At 30.2% G+C, this 23,630-nt stretch overlaps 3 protein-coding genes and 1 long non-coding RNA gene across 5 annotated transcripts; 1 reads left to right on the top strand and 3 right to left on the bottom strand.

Annotated features, from left to right (window-relative positions):
- Positions 1 to 5: 5 nt before the first annotated feature.
- On the bottom strand, positions 6 to 8,580 carry LOC145758944 (solute carrier family 28 member 3-like). Of its 2 annotated transcripts, none has more exons than XM_082572640.1 (15): positions 8,449 to 8,580; positions 8,002 to 8,114; positions 7,557 to 7,648; positions 6,897 to 7,086; positions 6,507 to 6,660; positions 5,711 to 5,824; positions 5,229 to 5,306; positions 4,720 to 4,881; positions 4,108 to 4,233; positions 3,237 to 3,367; positions 2,487 to 2,655; positions 1,977 to 2,177; positions 1,491 to 1,572; positions 1,157 to 1,255; positions 6 to 689 (listed from the first exon to the last, which is right to left on the bottom strand). In XM_082572640.1, exons 1-15 carry the CDS (start codon positions 8,470 to 8,472, stop codon positions 604 to 606), a joined length of 1,821 nt encoding a protein of 606 aa, XP_082428766.1. In that variant the 5' UTR covers positions 8,473 to 8,580; the 3' UTR covers positions 6 to 603. The 2 variants fall into 2 exon arrangements, with proteins under 2 accessions (XP_082428766.1, XP_082428767.1); XM_082572641.1 differs by having other exon boundaries at positions 2,004 to 2,177.
- Positions 8,581 to 11,057: 2,477 nt separating this feature from the next.
- Positions 11,058 to 12,173, top strand: LOC145759211 (uncharacterized). The gene is made up of 3 exons (XR_014286514.1): positions 11,058 to 11,239; positions 11,410 to 11,472; positions 11,942 to 12,173. It is a non-coding gene; the product is annotated as an uncharacterized LOC145759211 (long non-coding RNA).
- LOC145759210 (acidic leucine-rich nuclear phosphoprotein 32 family member E-like) lies at positions 11,947 to 17,350 on the bottom strand. The gene is made up of 8 exons (XM_082572978.1): positions 17,263 to 17,350; positions 16,235 to 16,378; positions 15,781 to 15,900; positions 15,235 to 15,394; positions 14,794 to 14,840; positions 14,606 to 14,671; positions 13,853 to 13,943; positions 11,947 to 13,160 (listed from the first exon to the last, which is right to left on the bottom strand). The coding sequence occupies exons 1-8, from the start codon at positions 17,314 to 17,316 to the stop codon at positions 13,108 to 13,110; spliced, it is 735 nt and encodes a 244-aa protein (XP_082429104.1). The 5' UTR covers positions 17,317 to 17,350; the 3' UTR covers positions 11,947 to 13,107.
- Positions 17,351 to 18,646: 1,296 nt separating this feature from the next.
- On the bottom strand, positions 18,647 to 22,629 carry LOC145760441 (BTB/POZ domain-containing protein KCTD5-like). The gene is made up of 6 exons (XM_082574336.1): positions 22,281 to 22,629; positions 21,205 to 21,313; positions 20,803 to 20,894; positions 20,458 to 20,553; positions 19,866 to 19,988; positions 18,647 to 19,491 (listed from the first exon to the last, which is right to left on the bottom strand). Exons 1-6 carry the CDS (start codon positions 22,518 to 22,520, stop codon positions 19,444 to 19,446), a joined length of 708 nt encoding a protein of 235 aa, XP_082430462.1. The 5' UTR covers positions 22,521 to 22,629; the 3' UTR covers positions 18,647 to 19,443.
- Between the last annotated feature and the right edge of the window lie 1,001 nt (positions 22,630 to 23,630).

Here is a 23,630-nt window from a genome sequence, read left to right as displayed (position 1 = left end):
ACTACTTCAAAGTCGATTGTGTTGTAATACCAAAACCTTTGTGTAACAACCTGCAAAAGAAAACACGATAAATTAAAAAATTACTAAAACTAGAATGTGAAAAACAACTTGAAATATTATTGCTTATTTTGTGTATCAAATGTAACAATAACCATGGAAACTAAACAGAACATGAACTAAGTTTTAGACACAAATAAATTGGCACCAAAATTGAGAATGTTTGGCTTAAAAAGTAAGCACCTTTTACAATTGAAAATAGGGCAGTAACTGAAATTATTTTGTGTATGTTTTGTACTTGAATAACATAGGTAATATAAGGATTATGATTAAAATAAAGTTACAAGTGATTGTGTATAGAAAATTGGCAAAATTTTAGTACATATTAACATAGTACAACATAAAAAAGTTCAGTAACTACTTGATAACCAAACTCAGAAACAGTTTTGAAAAGTTGATATTACAGAGAAAATGGCAGTATTTACAATTATACATTACTGGCAAGACTTTGTAATCGATGTTTTGTAAGAAAGCCCTTGGCCAATTCATATTGGCTTGTTGTAGCAAATACAAAGTTTGTAAATTGTTGATTATAAAGCTTTTAGCTTATGTTAAAGTTGTATTGAAAGTGAAGTTTGAAGCCATAGTTGTTACATCGTCTACCACGATATTAGTTTCCTTGAACAATAAACCTTTAGACAAAATAAAAAAGATTTTTAAAACTTGCACTAACAATTAAAACACTAATTTTTTAATATCTGGTAATACTAGAACCAATAAAATCTAAAAAAACTCACTAAAGAACATTGGCACTCAAACCCAGAATTTTCACTAAAAAGGTATATTTACAAAGAGAAAACAGGCAGTGCGGTGGTTAAAACACTTGTCTTCACTACATGGGACCCTGAGTTTGATCCCCACTGCTCCCATGCTTTAGCTTTTTCGAGTAAGGCGCTATAAATGCTATAAACTCCTGCTGAGCCAGCACTTAATCAGCAGTTTAATTATCGGGCAATTATAATCTATAATATCCCAAACTGAAACAGGCAACTCGAGACTGGGTTGGGGTAACTAGTTACTCTATGTTTAAGGTCGTGGATTCGACCTTCTATGTTAAGGTCGTGCATTTAATCGAGGATAAATATATAACACAACCAACCTGCAATAGAAGCGGTCATGCAGCATGTAAGGATCCCACCACAAAGAGCTCTAATCGCCATATTTGCCAAATCCTTTCTTCGATTCGGCATTAACACACCTAAAAATAATTATTTTCACATGAAATTAAAACTATAAAATAATAACTTAAAACATTAGTAAAAAAATAATATTGTTATTATTGGTAGAAAATAGTTACATCAAAAGGACCCCCACAAATAAAAACAATATTGTTTAAAAAGTTAAGGACACGAAAGTAACTTTATGACTAGGATGTAAAACCTTGGTATATTTACTTTAACTTAAACTCGAGAAATATTCTGAGTGAAACTTACTGAGTCCTCCAACTATTATTCCAAGTGAGCTGATGTTACAGAATCCACACAGAGCATGGATGGCAATCACTTCTGATCTTTCCTGGAAGGAGAATAAAACTTTTAAGTTGGATTAAAACAAAGGTTCATAAAAAAAATCATAAGGTAGATATTACAGACTTAAACTTGGAGTAACAACTGTTACTCCGACCCAGTCTCGTGTTGACTTTAACAGTTTGGGATATTATTAATTATGATTGCCAGATAATTAAGCTGCTGATTAAGTGCTGGCTCAGCATGAGTTTATACCGTTTATAGTGTCTTACTTAAAGGTGCTACAGCATGAGAGCGGTGTGAATTGAACTTAGGACCTTATGTAGAAAGCCAAACCACTACATAACAGACAGTATTTAAAAAATGCAGTTGAAACTAAACCCAGGACCTTGGGTCTTAGTAAAAAAAGTATCAAACCATTTTAAACAAGATAATTTTAAACACTAAACCCACCGACATATGAAGCAGAGTTCCGTTAGCATCAAAACTAGGCAGACCAGCAAGTCGGTTGGCAATATAAGGCTTCATCTCCTTGTAAGCAATAAACTCGTTGAGAAAAGTCTTAATACCAAACAACTGGCCCACCAAAAAACAATCTTTCCATTCTGCCCCCATTAAGAAAGCAACAGGCATAAATAAGTAACTGCAGATCAACTAGAAATCAAATATAATTCAGGTTAAATAATTTTTATTTTGTGGGTGATATTAGAAGCTTTATCTATTAGAATGTTATCTTAAAAAATGAATGATAAAAAAAGATTTAATTGTTATAAAGTTTTGATTTAGCAAAGTAAGTTTTACCGATGTTATTTAATTGTTTAAGAAATGTTTAAAAAAAAAACACAACAAAAAATTTCACAGTAATTTTACATTACAAAAAAAACACAAACAATTAGGATCTACTAATTCTAAGTAAATTTTTTTTCAAGTTCTGTAAAAATTTTTCATTTTTTTTAACCTTACCTCAAACGAGAGTTCATTGACCCCAACAAAACCACCGAACCATGACAGCATAGCGTTGACAAATGCGAGAAGAGAAAGAAAAGCGATGAGGTTTGCACCAATATTTGCTACAAGTTTTATGGACATAGAAGCCCCCGCTGCAGCAGCTTCAACAATATTCCGATTCTCTCTATCAATGAAATATTGTAAAAGTCAGAAAAGTCTTAAAAAATAGGCTAAATATGCTTTTTAAATTTATTTATCCTCGATGTGGTCAGTGGAAGACCGACTTCACAACCTAAACATGGAGTAACATTTGTAACCCCAACCCAGTCTCGAGTTGACTTTGACAGTTTGGAATATTTATTGATTGTTTTTTGGCTCCGCAGAAATTTGTATCGTTTGTATCTTACTCAAAAGCACTGAGCCTAAAGACAGTGGGGATTGAATCCAGGATCTTATGAAGAAAACCCAAGTGTTTTAACCAATATTATGACCAATTACAATTGACAACTTGAACATAGAGTAACATCAGTTACCCCGACCCAGTCTTGAGTTGATTTTGGCAGTTTGGGATATTATTGATTATAATTGCCTGATAATAAATCTGCTGATTAAGGGTTGGCTCAGCAGAAGTTTATACCATTTATAGCACCTTACTCGAAGGCACTACAGCATAATAGCAGTGGGGATCAAACCAAAGGCCTTTTGTAATAAAACCAAGAATTTAACAACCTTAAGTAAAGTTTCTGATATAAAACAAGCACCTACCCTGTAGTTAAAGCTAGATGACTGGCATCCATGTATTTCGACTTCTCCGTCTCAGGATATAACAACCTGGATATTGTTAAAGCTGCTGGTGCTGACATTACACAGGCAGTTAGAAGATGAACTCCATCAACCTTAAAGTTAAATAATTGGGATTAAAAGTTTGGACAAAAAAGATAGAAACTAATAAAAGGTAAAAAAAAAACTTAATATTTAAGGAAATATATTGAATTTATGTCAATTCCTTAATATTTAAATTTACAAAAGAAAATTTAAAATTATTAAAATTTAAACTATTTATATATCATAATTTTTATAAAACAAAGACAGAAATATAAATAATAAACCAATTTTATTGCTTTAAATATAACTTATTTCTAACTCGACACAATTTTATAACAGAACCCAACCAAAAAACCCAATTTTTAATAACAATATACTTTGTTGAAAACACAAAGAATGATAACAACTATGAGAAATGTAGAGTAGCAATTGCCAACAACAAAATTGTGAACCAATTATTTCTATAACTTTCTTATTGTAACAACTTAATAATATGAGTAAGGGAGTCAAGTTGAACAAAACAATATCAGATTCAAACAATAATTTAAAACTAAATCTTAACTTTAAAATGCTGTGAAATAATTGTTTTATTACATTACTAATAAAACCAAAAATTTAAAACAAAAGTTTTTAGAATTTTATATTAATAATTAAAATGAATCAAATTATTTTTAAAGTGACAAATTAACCATTTGTGTTAAGAAATAGTGGGAATTGAACCCAAGACCTTATGTAGTGAAACCAAGTGTTTTACCCCCTTTAACCATGCTCCCTATTTTACTTTTATTTTATTTATTGCATTCAAACTTACCCCAAAATCGACGTAAACCCCGTACACAGAGAAAGCAATTGACCCAAGCCCCGTAGTTAGAACAGAATGGATCTCGGCTTGGGTTAGATCCGATAAATATGGACGTACCACTAGGGGGGCCTCAGTCTATAATAATAACGACAAATTTAAAAACAACAATTTAAATGTTTTGTTATGATTATTTTGTTTCTAATTTTTAACTTGCTGATTAAGTTACAGTTAAAGTACAAGATAACAGGTTAATTTTTGGCAAAGGTGGGAATCAAACTTAGGATTTTTTTTCCCACGGTTACATACAACAAAGGTTTTAACAGGCAGCGTGGTGTTATAAGCGCAACACTTGGCTTTACCATAGAAGGCCATGGGTTCGATTTTCACTGCTCTCATGTCGTAGCGCCTTAAGTAAGACGCTTTATACAGTATAAACTCCTGTTGAGCCAACACTTAATCAGCATTGAAAAATTATAATCTATAATATCACAAACTGCCAAAGTCAACTTAAGACTGGATCGGGGTAACAAATGTTATTCTATGTTTAAGTCACGCATTTGACCTTCCCACATCGAGGATAAATAAATATATATTAAAAAACAGTTGGTCAACATTACTTACCATTCCAACAAAGATATTAGCAACAGCGACAGCTGACTCAATAGCAGAGGTGCCCAGGGTAACTTGGGTAATATATGCAAGTTTCCCAATCACCCACTGCATGAGACCAATATAATACAACATATTCATCACCGTACTGAAGAATATAATCATCGGCAAAACCTGGAAGTATTAAAGTTAATTACATTTAAGTTATAAAATGAAGGTAAATTAGTTAAAAAATAACTGATAATTAGTGGTTTGATAATTGGTGAAGTTCAGTAGCCAATATATCTTATTTGTAAGCCTACAAAATAAATAAAACTGCTGTTTGTGGTGCGCAGGTAAATTATCCCAGGCAAATGTTAGTTAAGAGTTGCAACCATATTACAACAATTAAAATACTGTCTGTAGAGCAGGTTATAGCGCCAAAAACTGTTTTAAATATAAAGGTTTTAGTCGCATAAATGCACTATAACCAAAGTACTATTACCATTAAGCATAACTAAATTTAAAATAGATTCTAATACCTTGAAAGCAAAATAATGCATCCTAAAATCCATTCCAAAAACAAACTGTGATCCATGATCTGTATAACCCATAAAAACCTTTAACAAAAAAGTTAAAAATCAAACAATTTGATCTATTATAAACAACATAAAAATTTCATGAAGCATCACTTTTAAGTTTCTTATAATTTAGAAATTTAAAGATTATAAAAATTTGTGTTTTTTTTATGCTGATTAAGATACATAAGTTTGTATGTATTTATCCTTAATGTGGGAAGGTCGAATGCGCGACCTAAACATAGAGTAACATCAGTTACTCCGACCCAGTCTTAAGTTAACTTTGGTAGTTTGGGATATTATTGATTATAATTGCCTGATAATTATGCTGCTGATTAAGTGCTGGCTTAGTAGAAGTTTGTCTCATATATTACTTTGCTTAAAATCTCTTTGACCAACTCTAAGTTAAAATTACTTCGAGTAAACTCAAAATGTTTTCAACTTACAGCAACTTGATCCCCAACAAACTTGATTGCCTGATATCCAAATCTTGTTCGAAGAATCAACAAACCGAGGACAAACTGAAGAATTATTCCCCAAAATACCGGTCTCCAGTTAATCTAACAAGTAATAAAACAAGTTTGTTTATCCTCGATGTGGAAAGGTCGACTTCATGACCACATAAATAAATTAGTGTAAAAACTATTTTCATATTTATTTATTCTTGATGTTGGAAAGGTCGAATGCACGACCTAAACATAAAGTAACATTTGTTACTCCAACCCAGTCTCAAGTCAACTTTGACAAATTAAAATATTATTGAAAAGAATTAATCATAAACTGCTGATTGATTTTTGACTCTTTAAAATTATTTTAAAACAGATGCAAAGCCTGTGGAGATCAAACCCAGAACCTTAGGCCCCAAAGGACACAATAACATTAATCTGTAACAGTTAACAACATTTCTATAAACACTAAACTGTCATCGTGGTGTAGTAGTCAGTCAGGACACTTAACTTAACTACATGAAGTCCTGGGTTTAATCCCCACTGCTTTTATGCTGTAGCACCCTTGAGTAAGGCGCTATAAACAGTATAAACTCCTGCTGAGCCAGCACTTAATCAGCAGCTTAATTATCGGGCAATTATAATCTATAATATAACAAAGTGCCACAGGCAACTTAAGACTGGGTCGGGGTAAGAAATGTTACTCTATGTTTAGGTCATGCATTCGACCTTCCAACATCGAGGATAAATAAATATTTTAAACATTGTCACAAAACTACAAAGTATCGTAACTCACCCGATCAGGATATTTAGAAAAACAAATAGAAATTGTGAGAATAATAAGAAGTCCGAGAAGGGAGATTAGTTGACTTGGTTGTCGTATTATGATGTCAACAATCAACCAAACCACGAACCCGATACAAATAATTATTCCCCCAATTTGTAGTATCCTGGTAATTAATTAATTTAAGCATTAATAACTGAAATCAAATTTTAATGCACAATATTAATACTTTAAATTAATTTAAAATTTTAAGAGAGTTATAAAAGAAATACTTATGTTAAAATTTTGACAATTTTTTTTACAATTTAAACAACAGTTTTCTAAAACTAACAATGTCAAAAAAATTACAAAAAACAAAATAAGTGAAAAATAGTTGTTCTTAAATTAGTGAAAAATCCAAACCTTCCTAAAATTCGTTTTGTGCCGTGGTGACCTTCAGATAAATGATCAACATGATTCCTAATATTAATCCCACATCTTTTAACTGTTGTCTCATAAACGATAATAATTACAACAACAAGGGTCGTTATTATTAATGGCATGGCTCCTATGACATCATAAGTAAGCGCTATGATGAAATAAACGATGTAGGCTGAAAATAAATAATAAGAAATTGATTTAACTTAATATTTAAATTTTGATGCCAGATTTTTAGTAATTCATTAATTAATGAGTTTGGTGTAGTGGTAAGAACACTTGCTACACCACACATGAGGTCGTGGGTTTAATCCCTCCTGATCTTATGCTGTAGTGCCCTTGAGTAAGAGGCTATAAACAGTATGAACTTCTGCTGAGCCAGCACTTAATCAGCAGCATAATTACTGGGCAATTATAATCAACAATATCCCAAACTGCCACAGGCAACTCGAAACTGGGTCGGAGTAACTGATATTACTCTATGTTAAGGTCGCACATTCAACCTTCCCACATCGAGGATAAAGAAATAAGTACACAAGAAATAGTTAGCGAGGACCATAAAGTATGGAAGAAAAATGGCAAGGACTGCAAATCTTTACATTTTTTAACATTAAGCTAAATAATTATTAAAATAATTTCACTCACCAAGCACTAAAGCAGCAATCAATATTCTGTTCATTAAAACCCGATGTTTTTTCATTAAAGTTGTCAGTACTAAGACAGGAAAAATCATTTTTCTGTAACAATAACATATCATTGTTTTATAACAATTAAGGACAATGCTTTTTTAAACGTTAGCCTTAAATTTATTTTTACTAATTATTAAAATGATATTTGTGCATATTATTAAAAAAAAAAAAAAAAAAAAAAACAATTTAACAAAATTTTAAGCAAATTAGTTTTAGAAATTAAAGGGGTTTACCCAGAGAACAGTTGGGGTAATGAAGGGGTTACTAGAAAATGTTTTATTGTCTAATGACGTTTTTAGTAAAACATTTATTCAGTAAAATAATGTTTGATAAAACAACAATATACTATTTTTTAACTTAGAAAAATTAATAACAAAAAAAATTTATCAAAAATTTCAAACCTGATGCAAGGGTTTCCCTTTCTTTCGTCAGAATCTGTTGATTTGTTGTCGGAAACGTTGAGGCATGGTTTCTCCTGACTTTCTAAATCAGTGTCCGTGTTCGACATTTCAATCTGAAAATAAATTTGTTTAGATTTGAGATTTTCTGCAAAAACTAGAAAAAAAAACTATTGTCACAGTGTTTTAATAAAAACCATTTAATATAAACCATAACTTTATTAAACACCATTCAGCCATTAGTTTAATAAAAACCATATTTACGAAAACCAAATATAAACCTTTTATTATTAATAACAAAAACCATCTAAGTTTTAACCAACGAACCAGCTTAATCACGATTAAATTCTAAACATCCTGACTTTTGTTAACTTTTTGTTAAAAACAAACTTTTCACAAAAAAACAAACTAAATTAACTTTTTATTGATATAAACAACAATTTCTTTTACCTTTTGACAGTCGCCAGACATCATTCTGTAGTTTAAACTTTAAAGTTTATTTAAAATGTTAATTAAACAACTTTGAAGTGGGTTAAGTTGATAATTTATCAAAACAAAGACACGTGCTTCGGTAGCGGGAATATTTACCGTTGTTTACCGCGGTTACTACTAATCGCTGAAACGAAACCAAATTCCACATTTTTAATTATTTATCCTCGGTGTAGTTAGGCTGACTTCACGACCTAAATAGAGAGTAATATCAATCAAAAATTATCAATTTTGACAATTCAAAATATTAATTTTTACCTAGCAAAAGTTTTTGCTTTACCCAAGAGCGCTACAGCATAAGAATAGTGGGAATCAAACCAAGGATATTCATGTAGTAAAATCATTACAAATTATGTAAAATATTTACAAAATACAAATCTTTATTTGTGTGAAAAATATATTAAAGTAAAATGTTAATAATTTACTAAAAAAATGTTTAGTTATATTATTCTAACACTATAATTTAGAATGCTTTTATACATTACAAAAAAGGTATGAAAAAATCCCAGGAATTCCTTTTTGTTTATTAAAACATATTTGTCAACTTTCAACAATTTCAAGTAGACTAAAAATGACTTTAACGTGAACGGATAAAAAATAGTTTTTCGTCCAAACCAAAGCTTAAGAGGTTTATTAGTTAAGCTGTATTATCAGAACGCGATAAATCCCTCTGCAAATCCATCAACTTATTTCTTTTAACACCAGCCCTAACCACAAGAAACAAACCTCATTGTCTTCGAAATTCCCCGTTCTTTATGACGTCACGTCGTCGGCATTGTTTAACCGCGGCTCCTAGCGATTGTGGACAATTCTTCAACGGGATAAAACGAATTGGGTAACGAACAAGTTTGGACCCATTTTAATAAGGGGGTTGCTATAGTAACGGGTCGTCTGTTTGTTTACGTAGAAAGGCTAGAAAAGATGTTACGTGACGTCAATAGTATTTGTTATCTTTCAAAATAATCTTTTGTAGAGTTGCCTATTAACCAAATGTTTGTTGATTATTATTTCTTGTTAATTGTTTTTATTTATTATTTAATTGCAAAATTTAAAACATTAATTTTATTTCTTTTATGCTAAAAGTTAAAAAAAGCAAAGTTGTTTTATTTTTAATCATTTTAAAAGTTTTTTCTCTAAAAAAATAGGTATTCAAAAACATACAACTACCCAAATCAAAACTATTTCAAATATTACCATGTTTAAAACATTGGTATTTCGGGCAATACACTTTAAAAATACAAAATTTACGTTCAATTTTAATTTAAAATATATAGTAAGTGTACTACTTAATAATATTACATTATTTTACCCCGATATTTGGGCATAGCCTTAGTGAAAAGTCTTTTAAATAAAGGAGAAAGTTAAGATTAAAAAATTGGTCTAAATTTCTAATAATATCGATTAATTATTCGGTTAAAAATGAATGGTCAAATATTATAAAAGCAAATACCGTTTTTGTTGCTCACCAAAGTGCAAACAAAAAGTTTTTTTCTCAAAAAGGAGCACACCCTTACCTAAAAATAATTCATTCGTGGTGAAAGGAATTAGCAATATTTTGCAAAGTTTACCACAGAATTGTACACTAAAAATTGTACACTAAAAATGTACAACCACAGAATTGTACACTAAAAATCGGGACTTTTTAAGATATACAAACGCCAAAAGTAAATAAGTTACCTCTACTTAAAAACTAAGAAAAAATTTTAAATAAAACATCAAGTTATTTCGAAGTATTTGCTACAAAATTGGGTCAAACACAATACCAAAAAATCCTGGGGAATTCTGTTATTTTTTAGCTTTCTATAATCCAACACAACAACATTACAAGAATTCCTTTCAATTACTTTTGTTGTGCCGGGGCTTGAATTACAGTGTGCCGCGCGAAAGTCCCCGTTCGCGCTGTTTACCTGTTGCTATAACAACCACGGGTTGGGTCTCAGATGTCCAAACAACGTAACAATCGGTTACTATTGGATCCTAAAGACAGCGTACTCGCGTTACCCTTGGTTACAATTTATATCGGACTGTCGCGTACCAATGAAAAAAAAACACCTTATAACGACGAGAAACGTTTTTGGATGACACTAAACAATGGTCGATTGTTGACGTGATTGTGAAAGCATTGTTAGAATAGAATGAGAATTGATTATAACTCATCGCGGTAGTTAAACGATCGCACTTTTAGGAACTTACACCAAGAGAGCAGATCCTTGGTTTTAATCAAAGAGAAAATCGAGAAGTTTGTGAGTTTTAAATCAGGAGATTAAATCAGTTAAGAGTCAAAAAATACAAGGTTTTAGATTGCAAAATATTCTGCAATTTAAAACGTCTAAAAACTAACTAAAAAATACGCAAATTAGCATCAAAGGAGTTGTTAAAATAGCTGCAAAAAGCACAACATTTTACCTAATATGAAGCTGTTATAATTATATGGCTTAAAAGGCCTTACTTTAAAAAAAAATTAAAATTGGGGTTTTAAATTTAACCAACTAACGACATCACAAAATTAACTTTAAAGTAAAAAACAAAGAATATCTTACAAAATTTTAATGTTAATAATTAGGCTAATTAACAATTAATTTATTTTTTTAAGGATCCTAGCTACCTTGTGAATACATAGTTTGATATAAAACAAATCAATTTAAAATGGAAGACGCAGATATTAGTTTGGGTGACGTCAGCAAGGGCTTGGGAGCTGCCTCTAAAATGACAAAATCTCTTCCTGGTATGACTGGAGGTAAAGGCGATGAAGGTAGGCACTTTTACAGATATAAAACCGGAGTAAACACCTTTTTATAAATAAAAGCTTAAATACAACGAGAGAAAACAACTTTAAACCACTAAAATGATAAGAAATGCAATAAATTATTAAATTAGTTTTGAAAACAATTAACTAATGACGTGATATATTAACTTTTTTAGGATCCACCGAACCTAAAACTTGTCCAACTTGCAACCAACGCATCGTGACGTCACAACCCGGTGGTAAGTGTTTCCAAACTCATGTAATATTTTTTTAATAAATTAAAAACGACATTTTAAAGAAATTCTTTAGAAATGCGTATTTGATTCGAGTAAATTACTATGCGGTGCTTTATTTCAATTGCCATGTAATTTAAGATCGTTCCCTAGTATTACTGTTTCAGTATAAAGAACTTTAAATAAAAGACAACATAACTTATTTTCGACAACGAAATTCCATAAAAAAACATTAAAACTTCACCAAACTAGACTCAAGTTACCGAATTTAAACTCAAGTTACCGAATTTAAGATAATAAACACCCACAGCCAAGAAAAATATTCAAATATTGAAACAAACTTAATAACCTAGCTAAAAAAAACATATCTAAGCCAACTTAAGAAAACACAAGTTTCTTTGTAAGTTTAGGCTGTAAAGTCGGCCATTTTATGTTTAAATACATAAAAACCAACTGAACTTTTATTTAAATTAAGGCTCTGCGATGGATACCGCTGGTAATGCGATAGAAAACGCCGACAAGGCCATGGATTGCTGCAACAAAATGTTCGACTGCTTCGGTAAGGTCGACGACCTCTCCCAAAAGACCGGGATTACAGCCGAATAAATGTTATTGTTACGTCACTGTTTATGTTCTTATTACGTTTTGCGACACGTTTTATGTTTTTATTGCAAAGTTAATATATTATATCTATGTTGGTAGCACTATTTTTGTTATGATTTTTATTAATTAGCGTTCTATACAAAAGTTTTCGGTTAAAAATACTTTTAAAAAAAGCTAACTACTATTTATCGACAATATACACAATCCTTTAAACCTTGAACACAAAATTCGAATAAAATTGAAAAAAAATTTAAAACTATTTTGATATTTACCTTGGTTAAACAGTTGCCATACCGACAAAATTAGGGCGTTGTAAACCACAAAAGATATCATATTTCATAGTAAACAAAAAACAATTGGAAATCAAACAAAAGATTCATTCAGATAATATTCTAGTAACTTAAATTATTAAAAACCAAAATTAATTTCGCAAAAAATAGTTTAAATATATTTTCAAATTTTAAACTAATTAACAAGACATAATTTAGTTAATTAATTAACACCAGTTAAAAAAAGACCAATTGACAATTATTCAACAAACAAGTTGACATTCGTTAAACTCTTAATATAAAAATACAAAAAACTTTATTCAAGAAATTTTATTACTAAACCACACTTACTATACAAAAGACTTAAAAAAATAATGGGCTACTCTGACCTACCAGGCCTAATCAAGTTGTTAAAGTAGTTTTGGATAACAAGGAAAAAATTTAAAATATAAAGGGGTCAAACGTATGTCCTCTTTTAAGGTTATAAAATCCCCATTTCGGTTTTGCAATACTTTCAGATGCTTACCTGCCACACAAAGCATCTAAAATACAAAACACTTCTCCGTTAAAATTATTAAAACAAACTAAAGTTTCGTAAGTATAAAAACTGCAAAGTTAAAAATTATTTTTGGGAATAGCTGGCAGTAAGAACAATAACAAAAATATTTGTTTATGATTGTTATATAAAAATAAGAAATCCTCTTCAAACTGCCGTTATATGAAAGTTTCTTAACAACAGTGGTTTTTTATCCTCAATGCCACAATTGTGTTACGTTTCTTCCTCTTCATGTTTTCTCTTTTGACCTCTACTACTTGTGTCACCTTGAAAAAAAATATGAATCAGAAATTTAAAAAAAATAAAACAAAAAATAAATTAAATTTGTACCTACATTAAAGTAGTTGGTATTTCAAATATTGTCCGAAAATTTTCCAAATTTTCGACCCTTTTTAACTTAGCCACTAGATATGTCTTTTATTTAAGCTGTTCTTACATTCTTATAACTGACTACACCTTACTAATTTAACTTTACCACATTTCTAACAATTAACCAACACTAACCGGTACAAGTAAAATAAGGTTCTTGTTGAAACAAAAAGGTTTAGATTAAAGGTGAAAGGCACTGCCTCATATGCTTTAACTCTGCCCTAGTTTCTCTAATAGATCAAATATAAAACAAGCACTATAGCATTATATATAATTGTACTAAACATTGGGTTTGTATCTAGGAGGCCCATCTTTTTACGTTTAAAATGTGACCCCTTAAGTCTAAATAATGACCACCCCTGATTTGGTGCCTATAATACTTTGGTACTTAAGGCTAAGTTGCCATAAGGGTTATAACATAAAGCTGTCAGCTTGTCAGGTCTAATATTCTGGGTGAAACTACCAATGTTTACGCGCAAGATTAAATAAACTTAAACAATTATTCAGCAAGTCTTAAAATTTTTTTTAAAGACAATGTTACAACTTAAATTTGTTTATCCACACTCTAGAATATTTAAAAAGCACAAACCTTGTCCATTTTCTTCTTCCTCTGATCCCTCTTCCGACTCCTCCACTTCTACTTCTCCCTGTTCATCATAATCCCCATCATCACTCTCATCCTGGAGAAAAAAAAATGACAAGATTTTTAACAACACCCAACAAAAGATAAATATTTAATTTAAGTATATATATATATAACTATGTTGTATTGATTGACAGCAGTGCGAATTAAACTCAAAAGTTAATGCTTATAAAAAGGAAGAGTTTATGGCTATGTCCAATTAAAGGCCCAAATATATGCATTACTAACAGTTCGAAAAATTATCAAAAATCGAGTTTATTTTCAAAAATATTAGGCACCACAAATGGCAAGATATTTATGCATGGCAAACCAAAGATTGCAGCTAGGGTGGGTAAAGCTTCAGTTAAAATGTGGCCAGCCATAGTATGAAAAAAAAAATATTTTTTCAACTTGCTCTTTAAAATTCTTAGGCACCACAAATGGCAAGATATTAAAATATGATAAGCGAAGCTTGCAGCTCAGGGTGGGTTTGTGGGTGTAGTGTGAACTTAATAAAGGCACACATGTGACACACAAACAAAAAAAAGTTAAAGGCAAAAATTAGTTGAGAGTTGTAAACATATTACAGCAATAAAAAATGCAAGCTATTATTTATCAAAGAAGGTTCATTAGAAATAAAAACAGATAACGTCAACTTTAATTAAAGTTAAGATATTATTTCCTTCAACAAACTCTAAATGTAACACATTTATAAATCACCTCAATATTCTCTTTATTTAAGTAAGATAATCCAATCTCTTCATCAGAACCCGAGTCTTCATCGCTCTAAAAGAATAGATTGGTTAAGCTAAGTGCAAACTGTATGGGATTAAATTAAAGCAAAAGTTTTGACATGACTGGGAATCAAACCCATGATATTAAGATGATAAAACTAAATTGAAACGAACCTGCTCGTCTTCATCACTTGAACCATCTTCGGCACCATTTTGTTGTTCTAAAAATATTAATGTTTTATAGTACTTATACATAGACAGATTTTTAACATTATTTAACTCTGATTTTATGTTAAATTTTGTTGTAACAAAAACAGAAAGCACATGGAAGTAAGTATTAAACCCGGGAATTTTCAGACTTTTTTACATGAGGTCCTGGGTTTGATCCCCACTCTCATGCTGTAATGCCCTTTGAGAATGCATTATAAAAAATATGAGCTTCTGCTGAGCCAGCATTTAATCAGCAGCTTAATTATTGGGCAATTATAATCAATAATATCCTAAACAGCCACAGGCAACTTGAGACTGGGTTGGGGTAACTGATGTTACTCTACGTTTAAGTCGCGCATTCAACTTTCCCACATCGAGGATAAATACAAACAAATAATAACCCACCTTCTTCCTCTTCTGATTCGCTTATTTCTTTATCCTCAACATCATAACCATCCAAATATACGAGGTTCTTTAAAAGTTTAAAAGTGTCATCCCTGAATGTTGGGGTCTTTGTGACATCACAACCCGATACATCCAATGAAATAAGGTTTGGCAAGTCGACCTAAATGTAAGTTATATAAATGAAGTTATTCCTTATGATTGATTATTTACTCCTGACTAGGTTTTAGTTTTTTTTGGATATAATCAGCTTTGATGTGGAAAGTTGGATTTGGCGCCCTCAAAACAGAATATCACCAATTACCCAGTCTCGAGTTGCCTGTGGCAGTTTGGTATAAAATTAATTATAATTGCCTGATAATTAACCTGTTGATTAAGTGTTGACTCAGCAGGAGTTTATACTGTTTATAGTGCCTTACCAATGGACAATACAGCTTTAATGCAATAAGGACTGAATCCAAGACAATATGAACACCATTTTGTTGCTGTCCAACTAAATTAAAGTAAAACAATTTAAACTTTAAATACAACTCAAACTTAAAACCATACCAGGGTTTCCAGAGCTTCAAAATTTTGGATTTTATTCCCACACAAGTTAAGATGAGTTAAGTTTTGGCAACCCTTTAAACACGATAAAGTTCCTGATATCCGATTGTCGCTCAACTCCAGCTAAAAATTAATTTAAAAATAAACACAAGAATTCATAAGTTTCAAAAAGTAACCGAAGGTCAAATGCGTGACCTAAACATAGAGTAACATCAGTCCTTCCGACCCAGTCTTAAGTTGCCTGTGGCAGTTTGGAATATTATAGATTATAATTGCCTAAAACTTTTGCTGCTGATTAAGTGTTGGCTCAGTAGGAGTTCATACCGCCTATAACGCCTTACTCGAAGGCACTACAGCATTAGATCATCGGGATCGAACCCACGACCTCATATGCTGGTTTAATCAGACAATAGTGAGAAAAATATACAAAATGTAGAAAAAAATATCAAAAAGTTACTTTTCTTAGCTTAGCTAAACTTGGAAATCCTTTAAGAGTTGAGATGCCAGCATTGATGATCGAAAGTTTTTGGAGAGATTCAAATTTTTCCAATCCTTCGATTTCTCCGGTGCTTCGACATCCATCCAAGTTCAATTGCTCCACCTAGTGATAGTTTAAATAACAAGTTATTAGTTTATCCCCAAGATTTTAATATGCAACAGCAAGTACACAATGTGTATAAAAGTATTGGCTATTTAGTGGCTAAGTATTCTAAACAATAAGTGGCAAATAACTTTATAACTAGGCACTTAGGACAAAGAATTCAAATAATTTAAAGAATTAAAAAAAAGTTTAAAAATAAATTTAAACAAATTCTACAAATAAACCGGCAAAGTGATGTAGTGGTAAGAACACACACCACACATGAGGTCCTAGGTTTAATCCCCACTGCTCTCATGCTGTAATGCCCTTGAGTAAGGCGCTATAAATGATATAAACCTCTGCTGAGCCAACTCTTAATCAGCAGCTTAATTATCAGGCAATTATAATCTATATAATATCCCAAACTGCCACAGGCAACTTGAGTCTGGGTCAAAGTAACTTATTTTTTTTTTTTGTATATATCTTTATCCCTGATGTGGGAAAGTCGAATGCGCGACTTAAACATAGAGTAACATAAGTTACTCCGACCCAGTCTCAAGTTGCCTGTGGCAGTTTGGGATATTATAGAGACTATAATTGCCCGATAATTATGCTGCTGATTAAGTGCTGGCTCAGCAGGAGTTCATAATGTTTATAGCGCCTTACTCAAGGGCGCTACAGCATGAGATCAGTTGTGATTGAACCCACGACCTCATGTGTGATGTAGCAAGTGTTCTTACCACTACACCACGCTTTCAACTGTTGTTACTCTATGTTTAGGTCGTCCTTTTTTACATTGAGGACAAAAATATATTCCAAAAAAAACTACAGCAATATCCATAAAGTTTTAATATTGTTACGCAATCTAACAATGGCTATATTATAATTGTTTTTTATTTACTTACAAGTTCTGGTTCTTTTCCGTGACATTCCAGTTTGATTCTTTGCAGCATGTCCATGGTAGGAACAACAAACCAAAACTTATTTTAAACTAAAAACAAATGAAAGTTTAGCAACAAAAAATACGACATCATTCCTTTCGGTTTACATTTTAAACATCTAGTAGAAACTTATAAGCTCTATTAGCGTCGTCCGACAAGTTTATAAATGCGGAAATGGCGGATTTTTATAACCTTACATATTTTTGCACATTCTTCAGTATAAAAAATGATTAATTAATGATTTATTTTCTTCAAATATCGTTTAGAAAGACGGCCCCCATTTCGCAAAATACGTGATATCATAATGCATTGTCTTGTGTCACCTAAAAACGCGCGCTTTCAAAATTAGTTTTTTATAGGTTTTAGTTTATAAAATTAAAAAATTGACACGGCAAAAGAAAGATAACATGTTCTTGCACATTATTATTAAAAAAAAATATTAATTTACTGCTTATTTTGTTGCAAATACTGTCTAAAAAACTGTATATAACTACGCGAAAATAAAATTTCTCGCGGTAATTAAAATGCAAAATCCCCGCTATTTTGAAAAAAAAATTTTGGCCGAAGTGTCCGGGGGCCGAAGTTACCAACTTGAAACATTTAAAAACAAACTCAAAAATTAAAAGTTTGAAAGTCAGATATTAGTTTAACACTCTGACATCTATAAAAATAGTATACTAACTACTTTTACTGACTTATCCTTTTCACCAATTTTGATATTAATAACTATTAATATTCTTGTGTTATTTGTATTTTAAATAATACTTAAAAACTTTGTTTACAAATTCGAAAAACTACGAATTTACTCAACAAAAATCAATATTATGAGCGCTTCCCGAAATCAGCCAATCACAACCCTTGCATTACGCACGTGTGTAGAATTTATGACGTCATGTAGTAAATAATTTATCCTCTTTCAAAACTTAAAATAATTAGAAGTTGGGATTGGTAATAGTAATAAAAATTCGTTATTATCAAGATAACACATTAATATTATTTCATATAAAACACAATAAATTCAATATATCTTTATTTTAGGTTCCAACCCTTTTTTTACTTCACCATATAAGGTAGGTACAAAATTTATTGTAATTTAACTTAATTTTTGATTTAATTGAATTATTATTTAGATCAAATTTAAATAACATATTCAACAATATGCTTAGTACAATTGCAATAAAAATGAATTAAATAAATGCGAAAACAAACTTAATATTTATTTTATACCTATACAACAGATTATAATTTAATAAAAACAAAAAAAACTAACAGAAAAAATAGTGTAATTTAATAAAACACTTTTTAACAAATAAAAGAATTTAACACAAAAATATAACGAGTACAAAAAAATGTTGTTCGTTGAAAAAACATTAACCAAAATAACGAAAGAAAATGTTTTATTTCTAGAATATCACAGATACAGATATAAATAAACCTAAGCATAATAATTACTAATTAACATATGACATAATAATATCATTATTATGACATCACACTGTAACTAATTATTACAATCACTCTGATTACAAGGTTTTAATTAAAATTAACAAATAATAATTAATCTAATAAGTTTATCATAATTAAGAAATATTTCAAAGTTTTTTTAATGTTTAAGTTATATTGTTACACAAATGAAATATAAAAATAGTTTAAAATAAACAGGAATTTAAATTTGAAACAAATAGCTATTTAATATAGTTAAAGTGTTTAAGTCAATATACAATAAAGTAAAAATTACCAAAGTATTTAATTTTTAAACTATTAGGGCACTTAAAAATGTCGATTAAATAACAACCAAAGATTGAGTTTAACACTTTTTAAACCCCCCAACCCTCTACATTTTTAAAGAATTGCTGCCCATATTATAATCTAAATAGCCCACGCACATTTAAAGAGTGTTAAATTTAACAAAAAGTTTAAAAAAAATGTATTTTTAACCCCTGAAATCTTGAAATTTAGCGAATACCCAGTAGCATATATAACCCCGGACAAAAAATAGTTGAAAATAGAAAAAACTAAAACACAAACTTAAATATTACAGACAAGGCAGAAAATTCAACTAACACAATCTTTGTAGAAATTCTCCTTGTGAAAGGCTGATTAGCTAATTTGAGACTACCACCTAATAATGTTTATCCTCGTTTTTCATCTTCGAACTGTCGATTGAAAGCGAGAACCTTGTTCCTGAAGAATCTAAAATATTAAAAAAAGTTTAACTAAAAAATTTGAATTTTTCGTCCAAAAAAAATTAAACCTGATTTTTAATGGCATTGTTATGCTACAAGCCCTTTTTTATATATTTATTTATTCTTTATGTGAGAAGGTCGACTTCATGACCTAAACATAGAGTAATAATCAATTACCCCAACCCAGTCTCGAGTTGACTTTGGCAGATTGGGGTAATATTGATTATAACTGCACGATAAAAGCTGTTAGTTAAGTGCTGACTCAGCAGGAGTTCATACCGTTTATAGCGCCTTACTCAAAGGCTCTATTTTTGCCTAACTATTATTATTATTAAATTGAAAAGTTTAAAAAAATTTCAAATTTAAAAGATTTTGAAATACCTTGGCTTTATTAGATTGTTCAATGTTAACTCCATTGTAATTGTTTGTTAATTCTTTGGAAACAATGCACAAGAACTCGGCCTGATCAACTCCATAACTGTAGGATGATCCAACACTAATCAACTGAAAGGAATACAACATTAAAGAAAGCTAAAATTATCCTTAAAATAATTCTGAATTTTTCATTATTTAGATTGTTAACAGGCAAAAAATAAAGGATAGTGTAGGAAGCAGTAGGAATCTAACCCAAAACTTTGTGTTCAATTTTTTATTTATTTATCCCCAATAAGGTTAACTTTACAACCTAAACATAGAGTAACATTTGTTACTCCAACCCAGTCTCAAGTTGATTTGGCAGTTTAGAATATTATATTATTTATAATTACTCGATAATTAATCTGCTGATTGTTTTTTTTGGCTCAGTGGTATTTCATAATGTTTATAGCACCTTACCTAAAGTTGTTACAACATAAAAGAAGTGGGGATCGAACCCAAGACCACATAATGTAAAACTGAATGTTGTAACCACGACACTATACTACTGGTTTAACGATACATCATAGAATAAATGAAAGTTTAAACTAAAAGTTACCTGTTCAAATCTCCAGCCGTCCGACATTGCAGACACAGTGTGAGTTAACTCATCTTCAAGACATTGAATAACTCGGTATACGTGTTTACCTTGTGGCTAGAAAACATAAAAAAATTCACTAGTTTTTACATTTGTTATAAAGTTGTGTATGAATTGTAAATTAATCCAAAAATAATATAAATAACAACATACTAACAGATGTATAATAAATTTAGGGCTGTTAATTTTATCATAATTGAATTATTTATTAAACTGTTTTTTAAAATCTGTTAATTGATTTATTTAAAAAATTCTATTTTTTTGAAACAACATATTACTAAATGCTGGTGAAAATCATTAATTTACCTGTGAAATTTTCTTATCCCGATCCCTTATTCTATCCTTAACAAGTCTCACTAGTTCAGCTATGTTGTAAAACTCTGCTTCCTCGAGAACACCTTAAAAAACAATTTATTAAAAAATTTAGTAAAAAAACAGTGTTTTGCTGAATTTTAATACATCTAAAAGCAGGACAACCCTAGTGGGCATATTATTATAACAATATTAAAAGGCTAAATATAAGTTACATTGAGTAGTGTGTGTGTAAATAAAAAATAAAATTTGAAACAAAATTTAATTTAAAAATGTGATTTCATTAAAATCTGAGTTAATTACCCTTTTTATTAAGGTTTAATTATCCAATTTTAACAATTACAAATGATTACCGCTTCAAAGTAAAACATCAAAGTGGAAATATTTAATAACTACCTTCTTCAGCGAGATCTTTGTTAATAACGAGTTTTCCGTGTCGCAAAAAGTTAAGAACTGGTCCAAAATAAATTGGATCTCGGTCGATTAAAAAGGCTCCAGTTTCATCCTAAATAAAAAAACATAAAATAAATGAGTAAAAAGGTTGAAGATACTGGCTATAATAGGTAGAATAAAAAAAATAATTCTAGGCACAACAAAAAAACACAAAATTTATTAATAAAACTGAACTAAAAAAATAAACAAATATCAAAAGTCCATAAAATAAACTTTAATTAAAAAAACAATTAATTAAAGTTAGCTTATAAACATAAATAATCACCTATAAATGTGAATGTATTATTGTCATCAATAACAGACAAAAACAACCGCTTAATTAGAAAAAACAACAATAACATTATAAATATTTAAAACAAAAATTCAGGTGAACAGATGCTTTAGTTTAAACGAAAGCGAAAGTTAATTATACTTAAAAACATGGTGTTTAACTTTCTATTTAAAAAAGAAAACAAAATACTGAAAATTAACCATGGCTTTTTTAGCTAAGTTTTACCGTTTTTTTTATTATTACTGCCATATTTAATACAACAATAATTTTAATATAAGTAAATAAAGCACTGTACAACACTCCATAAGATCTATTTAATTAAGTAAGTAGGTTGGGGTAACAAATGTAAATTTTAAGTCATTTAAAAGAGTTTGATTGCAACTTTTTCTTTTGTTTGTGGCTTATTTTGTATTTTTTTTATAGATGTGTAAAGATCAAATGCGCGACTTAAACATAGAGTAACACCAGTTACTCCCACCCAATCTCGAGTTTCTGTTCGGCAGTTTAAGATACTACTGATTTCATATAGTTTGTAGCACCTTATTTAATGGCGCTACAGCATTAGAGCAGTAGGGATTGAACCCACGACCTCGTGTGGTTTAGCAAGTGTTCTTACCACTACACCATGCTGCCGGTTATTGCATTTTTTAAAGTTCCTAACGAATATTCCAAAAATTTGTTTATTCTTTGGCAGTAAATTTGACCTCATTTAAAAAAAATAAAAAACAACAAAACTCAAAATATTTACTTTATCTGAGTTAAGGTCAGGTTGATCTTGGCACAATCTATACAGAAACGACTTTGTGTATTTGCTTAAGGTCGTTCTCGTGGTAACAAAGTGTTGACCTCCCACGTTCAACCTTATCCACTGGGTGACTCTGTTTGAGTTTGTGATGTCACAATGAGTAACGTTCGATGAAGTGGAACAATGATTTGTGACATCATTTGCTGCATTGTTTTCGTTTGTTTTCGCTTCTTTGTTGTTCATTGTTTTAATTTAAATTCTAGAAACAAAAAAACAATTTATCGTAAAAAGTCATTAAAAAATTTGATCACACCAACAAAATTAAGTCTATAGTATTGTCTTAATATTCTTAGTTAGCAAAAATGGCAATATTGTTTAAAGCTTCCTATACAGCCTTAGTTAAACACAACTAGTTATGATACTGGATTAAAAATATCATACAAAATACATAAATCAAATTGGCACAATAAATTAAACCACAATTTAAAAAGAAAATTTTGCAGCTCTATAAGCCATAGAGATACTAAAATATAGTTTATATATCAGTATCTCTATGCTATAAGCGTCGTCTGTTGGTTTAAACCGCTAGTGCTAAAATGAATGCAGAGAAGGGTAGTATTCGCAAGGAAAAGATTTGGGCAAAGTTATAAAAATTTCGCCCCTTTTGCGTTTAAAAGCCGGCGAACGATGCTATTAAAGCTCTGAAATTTTCACTGACATTATTTTGCAACAAAGAAAAAAATTTTTGCACTTTTGTCAAAATAAAACAAACTTCTGACTTTAAACCAGTTTTAAAAAATTTGAAATTTAAAGTTGACACATTCTTTAACATCATTAAATAAAATAAAATGCAAAAATATCAGCAATATTTAATTAAATAACAAAAACAAAAAGCTAAATACTTTATACTAGAAACTGCCGAACAAAATTTAAAAAATATCAAAACTTTTTCAAGCAATAAACTTTTACATATAAGCAAAAAAACACGATATTTAAGTTTAACTTTAAATCTCACTTAATTTTTGCTAGATTATTATTCTAAACTGTTGGTACGTTTGCCCGTTTTGCTTCGTATTTTAAGCAAAGCTCGCTAACAAAAACTTTGATTCTAAAAATAAAATTATTGAAAGTGGAGGGGAATCCCTTTCCGTTTCGCGTGAGTAAATATTTATCCTCATTACTTAACTTTATTTTTTATTGTATATATCTTTATCCTCGATGTGGGAAGGTCGAATGCGCAACCTAAACATAGAGTAACATCAGTTACTTCGACCCAGTCTCGAGTTGCCTGTGGCAGTTTGGGATATTATAGATTATAATTGCCTAAAACTTTTGCTGCTGATTAAGTGTTGG

This window comes from Corella eumyota, chromosome 7 (assembly GCF_963082875.1).
Source record: "Corella eumyota chromosome 7, kaCorEumy4.1, whole genome shotgun sequence".
NCBI lineage: Eukaryota > Metazoa > Chordata > Ascidiacea > Phlebobranchia > Corellidae > Corella > Corella eumyota.
The sequence above is the reverse complement of the archived record's forward strand: the minus strand, read 5'-3'. Positions and strand labels throughout refer to the sequence as shown.